At 40.9% G+C, this 20608-nt stretch overlaps 1 protein-coding gene across 1 annotated transcript in view; it reads left to right on the forward strand.

Annotated features, from left to right (window-relative positions):
* The window catches only part of ARHGAP31 (Rho GTPase activating protein 31), a 110283-nt gene that overhangs the window by 43197 nt on the left and 46478 nt on the right, over nucleotides 1-20608 (forward strand). The window contains exons 2-3 of the mRNA XM_036883482.2: nucleotides 16619-16721; nucleotides 18945-19089. Of these exons, the coding sequence (XP_036739377.2) occupies nucleotides 16619-16721; nucleotides 18945-19089 (248 nt within the window). The remainder of the gene's footprint in view (nucleotides 1-16618; nucleotides 16722-18944; nucleotides 19090-20608) is intronic.

Consider the following 20608-nt stretch of genomic DNA (forward strand, 5'->3'; position numbering starts at 1 on the left):
TGCATCCTTTATATGTTACTTGTAGCTGCCTCCTCCTCTAGGAAGGTGTCCAGAAATTTGACAGTAAGCCTTTTGCCATCTTCATCACTGAGCTTAAGCCTAGATATATCTGATGAAATCACCTCTGTTTCTGAAAACAGGGGTACAACAGTTGTGAGTGAGGAGAAATTGCAATATCTGGCCTCTGAATCAGTGCTGCTTCTTCATAGGAGACATTCAGGGAATGCTAAGTAATTTCTGAGCAGCAAAACCCCAGGATAAAAGCTTGAATATCGTCATCCCTGCTGTTTTCATGAACCACAGATCACTACTACTGTTTGCCTGATTTTATATGAAAAAGAATACATAGTCTGCAAAGGTAAAGATGAAGTCTCTCTGCAGGAGCCTATCTTTTCGTTGGGATGTGTCAGAGATTCAGAGAATGAGTCAGGAAGGGAGTGCTAAGTCTCCAAAATGTTCTACATCATATCCCATGTTCCATAAGGCTGCAAAACAGAAACTGACAGAAATTAGGATATCTTGATTTGCATCCTAAAATAGTGCTCAGAATTCTAGACAATATAGCAGAGCTCTGTGTCCTGTTTTTGGTGGTTTATTCTATTTTAGGTTACAGAAAGGTGCAGGGGTGGTACATTGCAGAAGGAGGAAGGAGAATGCAAGGGCATGAGGGGTGGTCTTCAGGGAACTTTGGGGGGTTTGATGGGACTAGAAAGGGTGCTGGGGAAGGAGCCACAAAGAACCCAGCAAGCCCTGCTGCAGACTGGTTTTCATGATCAGATCTCTGTTTTTGGAAACTCATTCTGGCAGGTGGCAGATGGACTGAGGAGACTCTGAACTCTAAAAAACTCCCAGCAGTGTCACTGCTCTGCTACCTTTCCAGCCCCTTCATGTTCTTTTGCTCCATGAGCTCCTCCCAAATTCTTTCAACAAACTTCTTGAGAGGATCTCTCCCAGAGTTTCTCCAAGGGTAGTGCTGAGAATTTGCAGGGGCATCTCCAGAAGTCTGCCTTTCTGTAAGCTGCTAAGGGCCTCTTCTGCACGCTGATGTGCCAGAATCTCCAGGTTTCCAGGCAGGACTCCTTGCCTCTCTTCCAACCACCGGGAATGGTCATCTTTTGGAGCCTTGGGTCCCACGGTAAATTCTGTGTATGTAGATGCATGAAGCACAGTCTTAAAGCATGAACACTGAAGAGATTTTAAGTGCTAATGGACGGGAACTAAGATTTGGTGTTTTGTTTTTTTGCTCATCTGTATTTTTAAATGTTTCTACTTGTAATACTGTATAATAAGAAAAAAATAGATAAAATAAATTTAATGAGCACCCAGTATTTGTAAGCACCGAACAAGCTCATAAAATAAATGAGTTGCCCCCAAAGGGTTACAGACTGCAGGGAAGTGCCCTTGTTTTCAGCAGGAAAGAGAGGCCTTGTAACAACAGGAAGCGCTGGGAGGCCGAGGTACCCAGGTTTCCAAGCAAAGCGGTTCTGGAAACAATGGCTGCCTGTGGCTCTGGAATATTGGACAGGAAATGAAAGGGTGCTGGGGGCGGGGGTGTAACGGGTTGCTGATAAGCACTACCTGACTGTTCTTCACATGACTTAGAGGGCCAACGATGAAGTTGTTTTTTTCTAAATGCTCCTCATCTTTCATCAGCAAAATTGATTTTAGAAAAATACAGAAACAAAAAGAGCCCACGGTGCCTCATGTCTGGAAACTATTAGGAGCTGAGCCTCCCAGGAAACCAGAGGTACAATAAGCAAGAGAGAATTCTTCTCACTCTCAGGCATGGTCACATCAGTCAGGGGACCTTCAGATGAACCCAGCACCATTTAAAGCTATGTCCCTGGAGGACTCCTGCCTCCATAGTAGTAAAAATAGCACTGGGGTGAACAGGAGTCCAGCCATACCAAGGAGATATGTATAAACCTTCTGAGGTTGAAGTTCATGTTTATTTTAACACAAATTTCCGGTTCGTATGGGTGGAGCAAGTTGGGGAGTGATGAGCAATGCCAATAAGAAACAAAAACAAAACTAACAAAAAATAACGCTATTGTTTTGCCCTGGAAGACCTAGATATAAACCAGAACCAGCAGGAGTGAGACCTGAATGTTTCAGGTAGAGTCAAACCTGCCTTCTTACTTTCTGGCCTGGTTTCCCCTCCCCAGCTTCATTCAGGAAGCTCACAGGTCATGGGATGTTAGACCTGGAAGAAACATTAGCAGTTCTCTAGGTCCAGAACTTGCTCCCAGCACAGATGAAAGTCTGAGGCTGGGAGTGGCTGTTTTTTTGCTTGAGGACTTACAGCTGGTCCATGCTGCTTTAACTGGTAGGCATCCTGCACCTAGTACCTGTGAGATACCAGAGGACTTCAAAGAGAACAGTTCCCCTCCTCACAGGTCTTCCGTAGAGTGCATGGAAGTCAGGACTAGAACCCAGGTTTCTTAGCTCAGAGTCTTAAGCTCTTCTCTTTCTCAGTGGTTGCTCTTAGACATGAAATCACCTCTGCACTGCTCTCTACTCTTCCCATGCCTGGTCTGTGCACACTCGGTTTCCCTAGAGTGGAGGTTATGTTCATAAAATGTCCTGGGAAGTGCATGACCTTTGGATTCGGACAAATGCATACTGCACCCCGGCTTTGTCACTGTTTGACTGTGGGCAAGTCATCCAGCCACATGAGATCTTCATTTCCCATTTATATAATAAGATTGATAATGCCTACATCTCAGAACATTGAGAATTGAATGAGATCATGATTGTTAAGCACGGTACTCCCCTTGACATTATTAGTACAACCCATGACCACCCGCTAGATGTGCATCAACAAAGAAATACTGACCTGGCACACTCAGTTGAGAAAAAACTGACATTGTCCTCATTGTTAAGATGATTGGTGTTCATGAAGCATGCAATTCAAGAAGCAAGTAGCTTTTCCCTGTTTATCTCTCGTTAACCTGCTCAGCTTCCTTCCTTTTCCCCTTTCTCTGGAGGCAAATGTGGCCATGCTCTTTATCCAAGACCCAGGAAGAGCCTCCAGCCAGGGCATTCCCAAGGAGCAGGTGGCAAGAAAGAGAGGAGCTGCTAGTCCTGGAAATAAAATTTTGGTCAGGTGAATCAAGCTAAATGTGGTCTTTAGGCAGTTAAGTTGAGGATTTAAATGATTGTTGGAAATGAAAAGGAAATTGATGCTCACAAGGAGGCCCTGGAAATATACCCTGGGGTAGGAGGAGGCGGTGACTGAAAGATTTGTCATCCATGAGCAGCCCCATAGAGTGTGTGAGGTCTGCCTCACATGTTCGCTGAGAACCAAGTCAGACAGTAGGCTGGATAAGCCCAAAAGTCCTTATAAATGATACAAAGCCTAGCAACCTCCATTTTCAGCAATGGGACAAAATCCTTCCATGGTTTATTATATGTGGTGGACGGGGCCAGCTGTAAACCCAAGGCCGTGTGGGAGCTCCTGGGAGGCTTGGTGTCTGTGTTCTCAGCCTCATCAGACCCCACCCTTTTTCTCTACTCAGCACCGCCCTTCCTCCAGGCCACAACACCCCAATCTCCTCCAGCACTCCCACCCCAGGCCCCTGTGGCTGTTCCTCTTAGGCTGTTTCCAGTTGCTCAGTAACTCACTGATAATGTGTGGTCCCAGATATTCCACCCCTCTCAACCAGCCTTCTATCTGGTCAGCAAGGCACTCACCTTTCTTAAACATCAGGCACCAGCTAGAAAAGAGGGAGCTTTCTCACCTTCCCATTCATCCTCAAAAAAGCGAAAGAGGTCCTTACCACCTATCTTAAAGGGACACCTCATTTTTTGTTTTTGGAGTGATGTGTTTGTGATAAGTTTTCCCCTCATATTATCCCCCTCTTCCCTGCCCACCTTTGTTAAAGGACTATTCTCTTGAAGGGAAGAATTCCAGGGGTAGCCCTGTTGAGGCATCCAAAGATTTAGTTCGAGAGCTGCCTAGATTAGACATAATTCTACAGGCAGTGGGGAGCCATTGAATGTTTTGGAGTAGGGGACCTTTATCATTAAGGTAATCTTTTAGACAGATTTATCTGACAGTGGAGATCAAGGTAGAGTGAAATCTTCCTGGGCCATCATTAAAAATTACCCTAGTTTACTTGAACACTTCTCTTCTACCAGGCTGGTCTAGTCCGCATTCCTGGAATTCACCATATTATTTCCTGCTTTGCCAGCTTGTTTATACCATTCCCGGGTCCAGCCCCACCAGAAAGTGGGTGACATTTACTAGTGTTTATTATATGCCAGGTGCTTAACAAGCATTCTATATGTGTGGTAGTATATATATATTACTTGTATCTTATCATAGCATCTCAAATTACACCTGTGAACCAGTGTCAGCATTCTTATCATATAGCCTTGATTTGTCCTTCTTTATCACTCACTTATCTCACTACAGTGTGAGCCCCTCAGGGCGATGGTCCTATCTGAGCCCTCTCTAACGTGGTCCTCTCTACAGTCCCAGCTCTATATGCACACCATTTCCTGTTCTTGTTCAAACACCCAAAAGCCCTGCCTCACTTCCCCCACCATGTGTAATATTTATAGAAGAACTTTTATCACTTTTATTGTGCCTCTCTAGGGCCCTTAACATATTTTGCTTGATATTTTCATACTGGCCAGGTTACTTAATACCTCTAGGCTTCAGTTGCCTCATTTATAAAGTGGGATAAATACCTCTCTTACAAGGTTTTGAGGATTGCACTGGGTACAAATAATTGGGTAGCACTCAGGGATGAGGACATAGCAGGTGCATGGTAGTTATCCATTCCCTTCTTGGCTTCTTAAGGAAGAGACATTGTTCACCTTTTTGTCCCTTGCTCTAGATAGGCTCTCAATACATCTGTATTGGTAGACGGAGAACTGCTCTCACTGGGAAGGACTGGGTGTATTGATAAAAGAGACTAAAGGGGCCAGCTGGGATGAGTCAGGGTATGGACCCGGTGGAGGGGGCCCTGGACACTTCTACAGAAGAGAGCTGACTCAGTGAGGCATCCGAGACCCTAAAAGTGAGGAGGGGATTCCAGGATGAAATCTGCCATCAGAAGCCTCACCCAGCAATGCCTCCCTTTGGCCTGCCTTTAGCCATACCAGGTCAGGGGGTTAGGCAAATACTTCTGTTTAACAAGGAGGAATTATCTCAAGGGGGTCATTGGAAAGGACTTCAACAAACATTTAGAAATTGCTTCAAAGACTTCAGAAAGCCCTCCCACTTCTTTAATGGAACTTGTTTTCCAACAACTTATTTCTTAATTAAAAAAAAATTGTTTGTACCACATCCTTGTTACAGAAAATCCAGAAAAGCAAAACTAAAAATATAGAAAAGCAAAAGGATGTGTTTTCTATGACTTAGGGGTAACGACTATTAACATTTTAGTATGTGTCATTTGTTATCATTTAAGATACTGGGAAGGGTGGTGTAAAAAGGAGACAGCCACTCTGTACTCCTTATATTTGTGTATCTTTCTTTTTCAATTCTTTAAAATTTGTTTCCAGTTTTATTGAGATACAACTGGTATACATTAATGTATAAGTTTTAGGTGTACAGAATAAGGTTTGCTTTATATATATTGTGAAACAATTACAACAGTAAGTTTTAGCATCCATCATCATCATATATATATTATATATATATAAGCAAAAAAACCCTGTTTTTTCCTTGTGATGAGAACTCTTTTAAGATTTACTTTCTTAACAACTTGCATATATACCATACAACAGTGTTAACTACAGTCATCAAGTTGTAACATTACATTCCTAGTACTTATTTATCTTGGAACTAGAAGTTTGTCCCATCTGACTTTTCTTCAGTTCCTCTCTACCATCTCTGGTAACCACGAATTTGATCTCTTTTCTGGGTGTTTGTGTGTTTTTTTTTTATTCCATACAGGTGACATGATATAGTACTTGTGTTTCTATGATTTATTTCACTTAGCATAATGCCCTCATGGTCCCCCCATGTTGTTGCACATGGCAGGATTTCCTCATTTTTTGTGGCTAAATAATATTTCATTGTGCATATGTAACACAACTTCTTTATCCGTCCATCCATCCACGGACACTTAGGTCTTTTCCATGTCTTGTCTATTGTAAATAATGTTGCTCTGAACAGGAAGATGCAGGTATTTTTTTGAATTAGTGTTTTTGTTCTTTTGGATATATTCTCAGAAGTTGAATTGCTGGGTCATGTGGTAGTTCTACTTTTAATTTTTTGAGGATCCTCCATACTATTTTCCATAATGGCTGTACCCATTTACATTCCCATCAACAGTGCACAAGGGTTCCCATTTCTCCACATCCTCACCAACATTTGTTATCACTTGTCTTTTTGCTGATGGCCATTCTTACTAGTGTGAGGTGATATCCCATTGTGGTTTTAATTTACATTTCCCTGATTAATAATGTTGAGCATCTTTTCATGTACCTGTTGGTCATCTATATATCTTCTTTAGAGAAATATCTACTCAGATCTTCTGCCCATCTTTAAGTTGGATTACTTGGTTTTTTGCTTTTGTATGAGTTCTTTATGTATTTTGGATACTAACCCACTATCAGATATATGGTTTTCAAATATTTTTCCCCATTCCATAGGTTGTCTTTCTCTTTGATGATTGTTTCTTTTGCTGTGCAGAACCTTTTTAGTTTTATGTAGTCCTACTTGTGTATTTTCATTTTGTTGTTTGTGGTTTAGGTGTCATATAAAAAAAATCATTACTAATACACATGTCAAGGAGGTTTTTCCTGTTTTATTCTAAGAGTTTCATGATTTCAAGTCTTATATTTAAGTCTTTAATCCATTTGGAGTTAATTATTATGAATGATAAGATAGGGATCTAGTCTCATTTTTTATATGTGAACATCCAATTTTCCCAACACTACTGAAGAGACGGTCATTTCTCAATTGAGTATTCTTGGCTCCCTTATCAAATATTAGTTGTCTAAGTTGTCTGTATATTTGCTTAAGTTTACCTCTAGACTCTTGATTCTGTTCCATTGATATATTTGTCCATTTTGATTCCAGTACCATACTGTTTTGATTACTATAGCTTTATAGTATAGTTTAAAATCAGGAAGTGTTTTTCATTTCCTTATCAACATACACTGCTTTTGTAATGTTTTTGAAAGGAATTAAAAAACATGTATTAACTACTAGGTATTGAATACCTAAAGGTGTAAACTGCCACTGTAAGGGCCTGCAGTGGTAGAATTTCAGGCATTTTGGTAGTCAAAGGCAAGGGCTCTCCTCAAATGGTACCTCCATACTTGGCCACCAATTCATGACGCCTGCTCTCTGTGGGGAGAGTTGGAGTCAGGTAGGTATAATTTGGGGCTTTTTATATTCCTTCTCAGTTGTGGAACCATGAAAAAAAGCATGGGTTTTGGAGTCAGACAAACCTGGGTTTAGATACCAGTTCTGGCACTTACCAGCTTTGTCATGTTGTGCAACATACCTAGCTCTCTGAGAATCAGCTTTCACATTTTCAAAATGGAAGATTTTGCCTGTTCCATGGATTAGCTATGATTATAAAATGGAGAATGCTGTTAAAAGATGAACAAAATAAAACTTAAGGCAGAGCCTGATACAGAATGTGTTTTCTTCTTTGAGGGACCCAGACAATAGAGAGTGAAAAACCCATCTGGAGAAAAATGATCAATTTCCTGTTCAGCAAAATATTTCAAGTGCTTGTGTTTCAGTTATTCTGGATAAGTGAGATACAGTACTCTCCTCAATGCCCCCAAGGGGCTCACAACTTAGTAATGGAGATAACAAAGATAACAGGCAACACCTAGAATCCAGTACTGGATAAGAGTAGGTTTACAATACATTTTTGTTAAACTGCATTTTTTAACTAAGATTTTTTGGAAAAGGTGATATATTCTTATAATTCAAAAGTACAAAAGAATATGCAATGAGATAGCTCCCTCTCTCTCACAGCCCTAGTCCCAGGCCCCCAATTCCTTTTCCTGTAAGCAGCTTAACTTATCACTTTCTTATGTGTCCTTCCATAGATATTATTACATACATTAAATATTACATACAATAATACAAATGAATTGCACATCTATTCTTTCATTTTCTTTTTAAAAAACAGATGTAACATACTTTATGCTGATCTGCACCCTGTTCTTTTTGCTTGACAATGTCTATTAGAGACCACTCTGTACCAACATATGAAAGGTTCCTCATTCTTTTAATGACTATATAGTATTCCAACTATATAGCTATTCCATTATTTGTATAAGTAGCTTCCTATTATGGACAATCTTGTGTTATTACAAAAATTACTGCAGTGAAAAACCTTGGACATATGGAAATGTTCTGGAATTGGCATAATGAAAATGTTCTTAAAAATGATGTTTGCTTAATTCCATAAATAAACCAAAACCACTTAATTATATACTTTAAAAGGGAGAATTTTATAGCATTTGAATTATATCTCAATTTTTTAAGAGGCTAAAAGAAATTTTAAACAAAAAAAACAGCCCGAACATATTAAAAAGTGTATTTCCTTAGATAATTAGAAAGCACTTAATTTGCTTTTCCTAAGGAACAGAGAACATTATACTTTAAAAAATAAATACCACAAATTTCAAGCTTTAATTTTACATTAGAAGAAGAGGAAGAGAGTAGAAAGAACTTAAAATAGAGAAGAAAGAATCAAAGAGGGAAAATTGAGTGGAGATCCACAGAGGCATAGGGGGCAGGGTGGGACAAAAGAGACTGCGCTGTAGGACAGAGGAAGTATGGGACAGAAATAAAAGAGCAGGAGCTTGCAGTGAGAGAAGTCACAGGGGAGCCACTGTGACAGCTATTAGATTCCTGAGGCAAAAGCTAGGAAGTTCTCTGCTGGCAACCAAGAATAATAGGAAAGCAGTTGAAATCATTACTTCATCTCTTGAAAGAATGCCATAGAGCGGGCTCATTCACAGCCTAGCAAGGCTGCTTGAAGACCCCACACTCCCCAGTGCACAGCAGCCAAATCTCAAAGGACATCTTCCTGTGCAGCAGCTCGGCTCCCTTAATCTTTTACCCTTGCCCTAGAAACATCCAGGGGCCCTTGGTCCTTTCTAGCTGCCAATCAAGATGATAACTATGTTCATCACACCCCAGATTTGCTCAGCCCCATTGCATCTCCTACCTCCTGCCTCTTCCCTGCTTTCTCCCACTATAAATTAGTTTGCATTTTCTAGGGTTTTCTATAAATAGAATTGTACAAAGTGTACTCTTACCATCTGGCTTCTCCCACCTGTATGCTATATAGCATTCCTTCTTTTTGCTGAAGTAGTATTTCTTGTGTGTCTACACCACTAGACTTTATTCTGAAGATCAGGAATGCAGGACCCAGAGAGGCAATGCAATCTGGCCTGTACAAGATCACAAAAATCTGTAATGGGGTGAGAGGCAGACCTCATTTTCCTAAAACACAAACACAATTTACAGTATAAAAGAATATGGCTACCAGGATCACAAACCTGACCAAATAAAGCTATGCTCCTTCCAATCTCTGTCTGCAGACCTGATCAGGTCCTGGCCACACAGCTTGGCACAGTTTAGCAGATAAGACTTCTGGGGGACTCAGAAATGATTTGACTGCTGGTTTTTTCTGCGCCAAAGGAGGAAACAAATACTGCCCCTCCCCATTATTTATAAGGATAAAATGTCTTTTAGTTGTACCAGATTGGAAGAAATGAGAAAAAGGACTTTAAAATGCTTTGGAAAGCATAAATCAAAGGGAAGGTTTTCCTTTCCATCAGAAACCACTGGAAGATTTATTTTGTGCTCTGATTAAAATGTAACATCTAAGATCGCTGATCCAAGAAAAAACCAAATGAAAAGAGGACATAGAGAGCCATCAGTGAAGCATTTCAAAGAAGCTATAATTTTATATCAAAATCAGCAACTGTGTGTATCTCTGTAGGAGGAGACTGAAAAGTCCTTCGGGTCCATGATAAATCCCACAGAACTGGCTCTGTGACTCGATTCCAGCATCCCTCCTTCCCATGCCTAAACTGACAATGGAAGCTTTCTTTCTATCTATAACTACTCAGCTATTTTGTATCAAGCTTCTACCCTGTCCAGAATCCTAGGGTGTCCCCAGTATGGTTGGACCCCAGGAACAATAGTCCAAAGAATTCAAAAGAGATTCCAAGACTGAACTCCTTGTAGCCCCGGTGACACTAACTGCCAGCATTAGCTTTGGACACTTGCTGCCCTCTGGGAGCTGCAGATTGATAGGATCTGCCTCACTGGGGGATTTGTGAGAAAAGCAGCTCTTGAGAGCCCGCCCTCACGGGAATCTGCATATTAACAAGATCCCAGTGATGAAAGTATGAGATGCTCTGGCCTCAATGAGTGGTTCTTCGGCTTCAGCGCATCACTCACCTGGAGGCACACCCTGAGCACCAGTGATCTGGCTCTAGAGCAGGTGATCACAGAGAAATAGTGGATATTTCCCATTTACTGAGTGGAAGAGAATTACTGTACCTCCAACTGGGCCTGAGATGAGAATCCAGGAAAGCTAACTCTCCTCAGGGAGGGGGACCGTGGCCTCTTCCCGTCTGTTGTTTTAATATTGCCTCTATTTAAACAGAGCTGTGAATGAAAGGTTCTAGGGCCTCTGTACAAAAGCCAGAGTAAATTTATGGCAGAGATTCCATCCAGGAATGTATTCTCTCCACCTTTAAAACAAACAGGCCGAGGTGCTGCAGCCAAGAGCTATGGTACTGAGAAGCCCCTATCTGAGAACCGGATAGGACAGGTTGGTGACCCTGCACCTCCCCTTTTGTGGAGTGTTCTTTAGAAAGGCCCTCGAGTCTAGGGATTTTGTCTCTGAGTCCTCCTTGGGAATGCTCAGAGCTCTTAAGTCCACTTGGGCCTTGCATGGCTTACGAGCCGTATGCCTCAGTGCAGACACACATTGCAGAACCCAAAGCCAAGCCTGGGGGCAGGCCTGCTTACTCAAAATCCTCATACTGTGGGATCCTGCTGCCTTTGTTGTGAAGATAAACCTGGATGCATGGAAAAGAGACCCCAGGTGAGCAAAATTCCCTTCAAACAAAAACATTTAACCAGAGGAGGACACAAAAGCCATTCTGAATAGTAGCACTGAGTGTTGACTAAGAGGCTGGTCAGCTCAGTCCAAACCACACATGGGATGGGAGGAGGCAAACTTTTCCCCAAGATTTCCCCTCACAGATTATGAATTGACATCATAGATAAGCTTCAATAGAAATAGCTGTCATTGTAGAATGCTCATTATTTTATTTTATTTTTTTTTAACGGTATTGTCACCCAATTTTTTTTTTTGAGGGCATCTCTCATATTTATTGATCAAATGGTTGTTAACAGCAATAAAATTCTGTATAGGGGAGTCAATGCTCAATGCACAATCATTAATCCACCCCAAGCCTAATTTTCATCAGTCTCCAATCTTCTGAAGCATAACGAACAAGTTCTTACATGGAGAACAAATTCTTACATAGTGAATAAGTTACATGGTGAACAGTACAAGGGCAGTCATCACAGAAACTTTCGGTTTTGCTCATGCATTATGAGCTATAAACAGTCAGTTCAAATATGAATACTCATGTAGAATGCTTATTATATGCCAGGGTCTGTGCCAAATGTTTACAGGCATTACATCAGTCCAAGCTATTAGATTAATATCACTGTTATCCTCATTTACATATGTGGAAACTGAGAAACAGAACTATTACACATTTGCCCAAGGTTACAAATGCAGTCTGACATCCAAACCTGTGCTCTCAACCATATACCACATGTCACGGGTTACAAAACAGCTTGGTGTGGTGGAGAAAGAGTTGACTATCATTGGGCACAACAAGGATATTTTTTTTTTTTTTTTTTTTTAATAATTATTTTTTATTGAAGGGTAGTTGACACACAGTATTACATTACATGAGTTTCAAGTGTACAACACAGTGGTAGAACATTTATATACATAATTCTAGGTTCCAGCTATCACCCTACCAGGCTGTTACAATATCTTGACTATATTCCTTATGCTATACATTACCTCCCGGTTACTAATTTATTTTACCATTGGAAGTCTGTCCTTCTTTTTTTTTTTTTTTTTTTTTTTTTTTTTTTGTGAGGGCATCTCTCATATTTATTGATCAAATGGTTGTTAACAACAATAAAATTCTGTATAGGGGAGTCAATGCTCAATGCACAATCATTAATCCATCCCAAGCCTAATTTTCGTCAGTCTCCAATCTTCTGAGGCATAACAAACAAGTTCTTACATGGAGAACAAATTCTTACATAGTGAATAAGTTACATAGTGAACAGTACAAGGGCAGTCATCACAGAAACTTTCGGTTTTGCTCATGCATTATGAACTATAAACAGTCAGTTCAAATATGAATACTCATTTGATTTTTATACTTAATTTATATGTGGATACCACATTTCTCTCTTTATTATTATTATTTTTAATAAAATGCTGAAGTGGTAGGTAGATACAAGATAAAGGTAGAAAATATAGTTTAGTGTTGTAAGAGAGCAAATGTAGATGATCAGGTGTGTGCCTGTAGACTATGTGTTAATCCAAGCTAGACCAGGGCAATAAAACATCCACGTATGCAGAAGATTTCTCTCAGAATGGGGGGGTGAGGTTCTAAGCCTCACCTCTGTTGATCCCCAATTTCTCACCTGATGGCCCCCCTGCGACTGTGCCTGTCTTAGGTTGTTCCTCCCTTGAGGAATCTTACCCGTCTCTGGCTAACCAGTCATCTTCCGGGGCCATACAGGGAAATGTGAAGTTGGTAAGTGAGAGAGAAGCCTTATTGTTTGAAAAAGTTAGCTTTTTACTTCTTTGCATATTTATGCCCTGTGGCTTCTATGCCCAGCATTTGTCTTGAGGTATCTTTACCACTTGGAAGAATTATGATACTCGGTAAATTTGATATGAGGCACGAATTCTATTTAAGGGTTGTAATTAGGAAGGAAGAAGAAAAGCTATAGAAGTAGCAGGCGGAAGAAAACATGGGAAGATTGATTATTTCTTTGATATATCTTCTTGTAGAGTAACTTCAGCATGTATAGGTTTTAAGCTACTACTTAAATTGCACACACACCTTAACATAATAGGAGTATAGTTACATAACCAAAGCATATCTGTAATTACCAGCCATCTGCAGTGAAACCAAGAAAACCAGTTAGGCACCTTAGGCATTTGTGAAAACTTATCTATGATATGGTGGATATTGTCCAAATGAACTTGAACAGTCTGAGAGAAATCAGACAAATTAAAACAACCCATTCCTGGGGACTGTTCACATGCCATATGTTCTTTTAACAATAAATAGTTTGTAGTTGTAAGACTTTGGAGCGCTACAATTTGCACTTCTCCAAATTCTTGGTTGAGTTCCAACAGTATAGATCCAGTCCAATTTTGTTGTTTTACTGTATGCACAGGCCAGCTTAGATATCTCCTTCCTCATTCCCATGGCAGGTCCAGGAACTGGTGGGATGAGTGCATCTACAGCTGTAGCAGTGCGTGGATCTTTGTTGGGGTTTTTTGATGATCATCTTCTGGCATGAGTCTTCCAGAGGGTGCAGATGTTGGAAGTTCTTTTTCATATCGTATCTTAGTTCATTTTCGGGGTAGCCCAATTAGGCTTTGATCCTCTGTATAAACACAAACAGACCCTTTGCCTACACTTTTATATGCCCTTTATACCCTTGTGTAGAACTCGTTGGAGGTTACCACACAGGAACTGCCCTTTTTTTTTTTTTGCTTTGTTTTTGGTATCACTAATCTACACTTACATGACGAATATTATGTTTACTAGGCTCTCCCCTATACCAGGTCTCCCCTATAAACCCCTTTACAGTCACTGTCCATCAGCATAGCAAAATGTTGTAGAATCACTACTTGCCTTCTCTGTGTTGTACAGCCCTCCCTTTTCTCCTACCCCCCCATGCATGTTAATCTTAATACCCCCCTACTTCTCCCCCCCTTATCCCTCCCTACCCACCCATCCTCCCCAGTCCCTTTCCCTTTGGTACCTGTTAGTCCATTCTTGAGTTCTGTGATTCTGCTGCTGTTTTGTTCCTTCAGTTTTTCCTTTGTTCTTATATTCCACAGATAAGTGAAATCATTTGGTATTTCTCTTTCTCCGCTACAACAAGGATATTTTAAAAAACTAACAAACAATATTTTTAAGCATTGGAACTCTGCTTGCTTGCTTGCTTTTTTTTGTTTGCTTTTCGTTCATTCATATATATATATATTTAGAGGCATGAGGACGGGAGACAAAAATATTACCAAGAACCCTATCTATAAAGTAAGATCAAAGTCTAGCTCTTCTGGATGAAGCCAGGCAGAGGCTCTGGAACCTGCCCACTCTCACAGCCTCTCCTCCACCACTCCTGTTCCCACCCTGTACTCACTCACAGGGAGCAGGTCCACCTTTGTGGTCTCTGGCTTCAATATTTCCAATCCCAAGCATATACCCTGTGCTCTATTCTCCTGGGACAACTAAAATGTTCTCCCCATTTGCAATCATGAAGGACAAAGGCAAAATATGAATCTATCTTGGAGGGGAGCAGCCCTGGGGTGCATGGTATTTGAGAGAGGGGTGGAATACTTTATGACAAATTTTACTTAGCATCTAAAATTATAACTAGTAGCTGAAGGAAATGGTGGAGGTGTTGTTTTGAAAGCATTGTAATAGAGGATCCAGGAAGAACATTGAGTCTGAACTCCTTGTGTCTGCCTATGTAGAGGTCCAGTCCAATGTGGTATTTGTCGAGGCATGATCATGTGCATTAAGCTTTCATGGACTGGCATTGGTCTAATCTAAGGCATTAATGGATTAGGTGTGTTTTGGGGAAGTGAGCACAGTGCTAATCCAAGCACTATTCATGGAGTTCCAACACCACCTCTGTGCCTGAAGACCTCAGCATCCAGGCTTGGGTAGTTAGTACTGGATTTCTTCACACAGCAGGGTAACTCCTTTCAGGTTCCTTGGACCCAATTCCAGTGAGTGTAGGGGTGGAGAGGGGTATGCCCATGCACAACACTGAGCAATTCTTGAACACCAGTAGGGTGTCAGAGAACTCAACTTAATTCTGACACCATCTGCCCTGAGACAGCACCAGATTTCCCAGGGTAAGGGCTCCATCCTACAAGACCGCCCTCCACCCTCCACCCTCCACTCCAGACACCAGTCGCAAACCCCAGGCAGTTCCCTGTGCTCCTGACTAACACGCTACAGATTGGAGGTTCCAGTGACCTCCTCCTAAATTTTGATTAGTTTGCTAGAGTGGCTCACAGAACTCAGGGAAACCCGTTCACCAGTTTAGTAAAGGATCAAGGTAACAGCCAGATGAAGACATACACAGGGCAAGTTCCCAAATAAAGGAGCTTCTATCCTGGCAGAGCTTGGGGCTTGACTCAGTGGCACGTGGATGCTTTCTGGTTCCCCAAACGTGGATGTGCTCTTTGACAAAGAGACAGGATGCAAAAGAAAGACACGCTTCTCTCATGGGGTTTTATGGGGGCTTCACTGTATAGTCAAGACTTACTAAGTCATTGGCCATTGGCTGATTCAGCCTCTAGCCTTGCCCTTCTGGGGGTCCAAAAGTCTCTCATTATCATGACAAGACACCCATTTCATCTTTAAGGCTCTGCAGTGTTTTCAGGAACTGTGGATGAAGACCACATATACCTGGGAAATATGTGTCATCTGAATGTGCTCATTGTATCGCCCATACCAGACCACCACCCACAGGTCTCTCACGGACCCTCCTCAGGTGGATGTGCCCAAGAACCAGAGTGCCAGGTGACTTGCTGCCCTCTGCGTACCATCCAGAAGGCCTGCAGCTGCCATTCTCGGTCACTGAGCTGGCAGGGCCAATCAGGGCCAGCCTTGGGAGAGAATAGCCTAGCCAGACCCTTATACCTGGCAGTGAACTTCTCAAGTAGCAGGAATTTAGGAGGCCATGTTGATCCCTTTAATGTAGTTGTGGGATCAATGACTGGTTAGACCTATTTGGTGATGGTGTGGTAGGCGAGTCTTGCCTTTAAAATCACCTAAAAAAGTGATTTAACCTTTAAATCACTTAAACATTCTGGCATATATTCTTCCAGTCTTGTTTCCTTTGCAACATTTTTTAACTTAGTAGAATTCACAATGTACATTGATTTCTTCTCTTGTTTTCTTTGACTTGCCTGTATCATAAGCATTTCCCATGTGTTAATTACTTTTCATAAGAAACAGTAATCTTGAGTGAGGGAAGTAAATTTACCTGCACCTTGGTTTCCTCAAGTGTGTAATAGGCAGTCATTATCCAATTTAATCTTGTCACAGTCACCAGGAAGGCTTTTAAAAACAGAGATTGCTGGACCCCACCTCCAGAATTTCTCATTCAGTGGGTCTGGAGTGAGGCCTGGGAATTTTTTGTAAATGAAAAAATATATCACACCTACCATTTACAGTTGTTTGCACTTGTAACTCATATGTGTTCCATATTTATGTCTCATTGAAGTTACCTGGATTTTTTAAAGACTATCTTTAAAGGGCAGACTCCTATCTAATGCTTTACTGTGTTTTCTTTTCCTTTACATAGTCCCATATGTTTTGAAGAGCTGTGCAGAATTTATAGAGGCTCACGGGATTGTGGATGGAATTTATCGGCTTTCAGGAGTCACCTCAAACATACAACGGCTAAGGTAAGCTAAAAGAATTCTCCCATGAGCCTTCCTCTCTGCATACCTCTGTCCTCAGATGTCGGGACACCTGTAGGGACTGAGGGAATCGTGGTGGGGCAGAAGCTCAAGTGCTGGTATTTTCAGATGCCTAACCATCCTTAATCTAATCAGGAAATTCTCTAGTCTGATGTAATTCTTTCCAACAAAAGCTCCTGAGGGATTTTAATCTCTGTCTTGCACCAGATATGTCCTTCCTTAGGTGGATTCTACTGAACTCAAGTGATTTGAATTACAAGTTAGGAAAACATGATTTATTATTATTCACTTGCCTATCCAAAAGCTCAGTTAGATCCCTGTGACGTTGTGTTCAGAACTCAGAGACCGATGTGAGTTTTACTGTTGTCACACACTCTGCATTTGAATTTCATCTGGTTGAGAAATCAGAAGTCTGAATGATTGTGCATTTCTCTAATTTCTGATATTTTGAAAACTACTAATGAACTATTTCTACTTCTGTGGATTTGTACTTGACAATTCTAAAATGTATCCTAGAAATTGTTTGGAAGAAATTTCTGTCACATTGAAGAATAGAATAACCTTAACAGTATATTTATATGTTTTATATATATATAAAGGAGTCTATATAGTATATATACAGAGTATATACATTATATGTATATAACACTGTTCTGTGCTTAAACAGATTTATTATTTTGAATATTGTTATTTACAACCCAGAAGAACATATTAAGTGTTATTTTTATGTGTTTCTATATGTTCTTTAGTTGTAAATGTAGACTTTTTAAACAAAACATTCTTGTTATAAGATTAGTGTGTTAAGTTTTGTGCAGGTAATTCATTCTTCCTCTTGACTGCTTGGTTTTCTTGCCCCTCCCCCTCAAATCTCAATTGTAATAAAATCATACCAAAGAAATAAAACATCCTTTTTACTCCTGGAGAAGTGATGGTTGTTAAAAAATAACTGGCTTATTGCAGCCATAGATTTTAACAGATCTATGTGCTTACATAATTTCACTAGTTTACTAGTGTGACATTTTTTAGAGTTCCAACAACAAATACTTCCTAATGGCTTATTATTAGCCCTGTAATATACTACGCAGTAACTGGTCTTGTGGAAAGACACTTGAGTGATGGCCAATTCTTTTTCATTATGAGGAGTATAATGGAATATAAGGAATGACCTTAGCAATGACAAGAGAATTTTTGGCTAAATAAATGAATGAGCTCTAGATTGTTCTGCCTCTTTAAAAAAATGCATGCCTGTTGATTTATAAGGCCATTGCTTGGTTTTCTTTTCCAAGCCCCATGCAGTGCCCTTCGGGTTCTCATAACATTAAGGAGAACCTACTCTTTCTCACCTACTCTTTCTCAAAGGGGTAAGACCAGATCACAGGGGAATAGGCAGTGAGCTGTTGGGAGCTGCTGGCTCTGAGAGCCCCTTGAGCCTGTCCCTACCAAATGAATACTCTCAAGAAGCCTAACTTTTCCTCTGTATTAAAGCTCAAATTTGTTGTTTTTAAGCATATTTTTTAACTTGTCAGTGTGTATTATTTGAGGCAGTGTATTCATGTAACCTTGTTAAGGAAATGTTTTTTAATTCGAAACAAGGCCTGGAACCTAATAGTTTTTCCCAAACATCCCATGATAGATTGTTTATAAGAAGATATTTATAAGCTCATCTATCCTGTGGGAGTCACTGTCAGGCAGCCTAGAAGGTTCCATTCAGCATCAAAGAGATAGTTGATTAAGGGTCTCACACTCTGGGTTTGAGTATACAGATAAAACAAGTGTGCTGGCATGAATATATGGAGATGAGTGATTACAATCTGACTCACCCTGGTTTTGGTCTCTCCTCCAAGAAAGAAGAGTTCATTTAGAACAATATTTTGGAAAAACTGAAATCTCAACGGCTTTTTTGGCAAATTGTTTTTGTATTTCCCCACTGTTTATAACTGAGACTGCAGACTTAGTGCCATGAGAAACGTATTTGTAAATGGGCATTATGTCTTTCCAGTTACAGCAGCTCTTGCAGGATGATCCAGGCCTGAAGTGGAAGTCTTCCCATAGTTTCCTTATGCCTGGAATAGATGGTCTTTTTGCAACAAGGTCAAAAATATGGTCAGATCAGCAGTTTAGGGTCTTTTTTACCCCTAAGCAGCCAAGCAGCTACTGACAGGGAACACATGTTCCTGGATTGTTATGTCTCTGTCTGTGTTGTTTCAGGCAAGAGTTTGGCTCAGATCAATGTCCAGATCTGACAAGGGAAGTGTACCTCCAGGATATCCACTGTGTGGGCTCCCTCTGTAAGCTCTACTTTAGGGAGCTGCCCAACCCCCTCCTGACTTATGAGCTCTATGAGAAATTCACGGTGAGTGTTTGCATTTCCATTGTGGTTCCTGGGTGGGACCCATGGGTAGGCCAAGGAGAGTTTTCAGCACTAAAATAACATAATAATACTTACCAGATGGTGACATGATCTTAGCATGGTGATGGGAGTAAGATGGGAGAGTGAGGAAAGTAGGGTAGTGGGACCATTTGCTAAATTCTTCCTTTCTTAAATTTTAAGAGTCATACTTGTTTCAGAGCTGGATTAAATTATCTCTGTGTTTATTTAGCCAAATGTGCCTCATTGTATAGGAAGGAAACTAAGAACCAGAGAAGTAAAGTGACTGGCCCAAGGTCACACAGCAGGACAGGAGCTTGAAACTCCAGTTGCTACACCCACTGCTAGCTCATTGTTATCAGGCTATTCCTTCTGTGCTTCTTTTGGGGGTCAGGAAAAGACATGGACAGGTAGAGAAGGGAGGGCAAACAAACATGGTCAAAAGAGAGGTCAGAAGCTGGAAAGGGAAAAGAATCTGGGAAAAGCAGCCAAGAGGAAGTACAGGATAGGCCAGTTGGTGGAGCAGAAGCAGAAAACTTAAAGAGCAGCTATATGATCACCAAAGAGGACACCCAGACACCCATCAGAAGAGTAGAAAGGAGGAGAAATGTTGAAAGGATGTCTGTACAGTAGCATTAAAAATAGGGCTTGACACAGAGAAGACAAGTAGTGACTCTGTGGCATCTTACTATGCTGATGGACAGTGACTGCAATGGGGTGTGGGGGGGACTTGATAATATGGGTGAATGTAGTAACCACAGTGTTTTTCATGTGAAACCTTTATAAGAGTGTATATCAATGATATCTTAATTAAAAAAAATAGGGCTTGAACGTTTGGCTACAGAGATGGAGGTGCAGGGTAGGGGGGAATAGGGTTTAAACACAGTTGAGGTTCAGCCAGCAAACAAGGGGTGAGGGAGACGAGGGTGTAAGCAAGGGTGACTGAAAGGACTGACATGGAATTTTGTCTGGATAAGAAAGGAAATGAGGGCAAAACGCAGGTGAGTAACAGTGAAAAAACAGATCGGTGGATTACTCATGCCTGTGAAGCACAGCCAAAATGTGGCTGTTTGGCATTTTCAAGCGCAAAGCAAAATACAGACTCATTCACTTACTCATCTTGTTCAACAGATGTCTAATGGGCACCTATTATGTATACCTGGCAGGCACAGTTCTAGGTGCTGGGGATTTAATGGGAAGAAAGAAAGATAAAACCCTTGCTTCTGTGAAAATTACATTTTAATCAAGGGGATAGATGATAAACACATTCAAAGCAGAGCTCCCTAATGAGAACTGCTGGTAAGTACTATGAAGAAAATTAACGCAGTAATGGGAGGGAGAATGGTGAGGATGATGTTTTTGGTAGGGTAATCAAAGGTTTCTCTGTGAGGTGAAATTTGAACAGAGACAAGGGTGACATGAGGGAAAGAATTGTGCAAATATCTGGTGGAAGAGTGTGCCAAGAAGGAGCAGCAGGTGCAAAGGCCCTAGTTGAGGACGTGCC

Source organism: Manis pentadactyla, chromosome 1 (assembly GCF_030020395.1).
Source record: "Manis pentadactyla isolate mManPen7 chromosome 1, mManPen7.hap1, whole genome shotgun sequence".
In the NCBI taxonomy this organism is placed as follows: Eukaryota; Metazoa; Chordata; class Mammalia; order Pholidota; family Manidae; genus Manis; species Manis pentadactyla.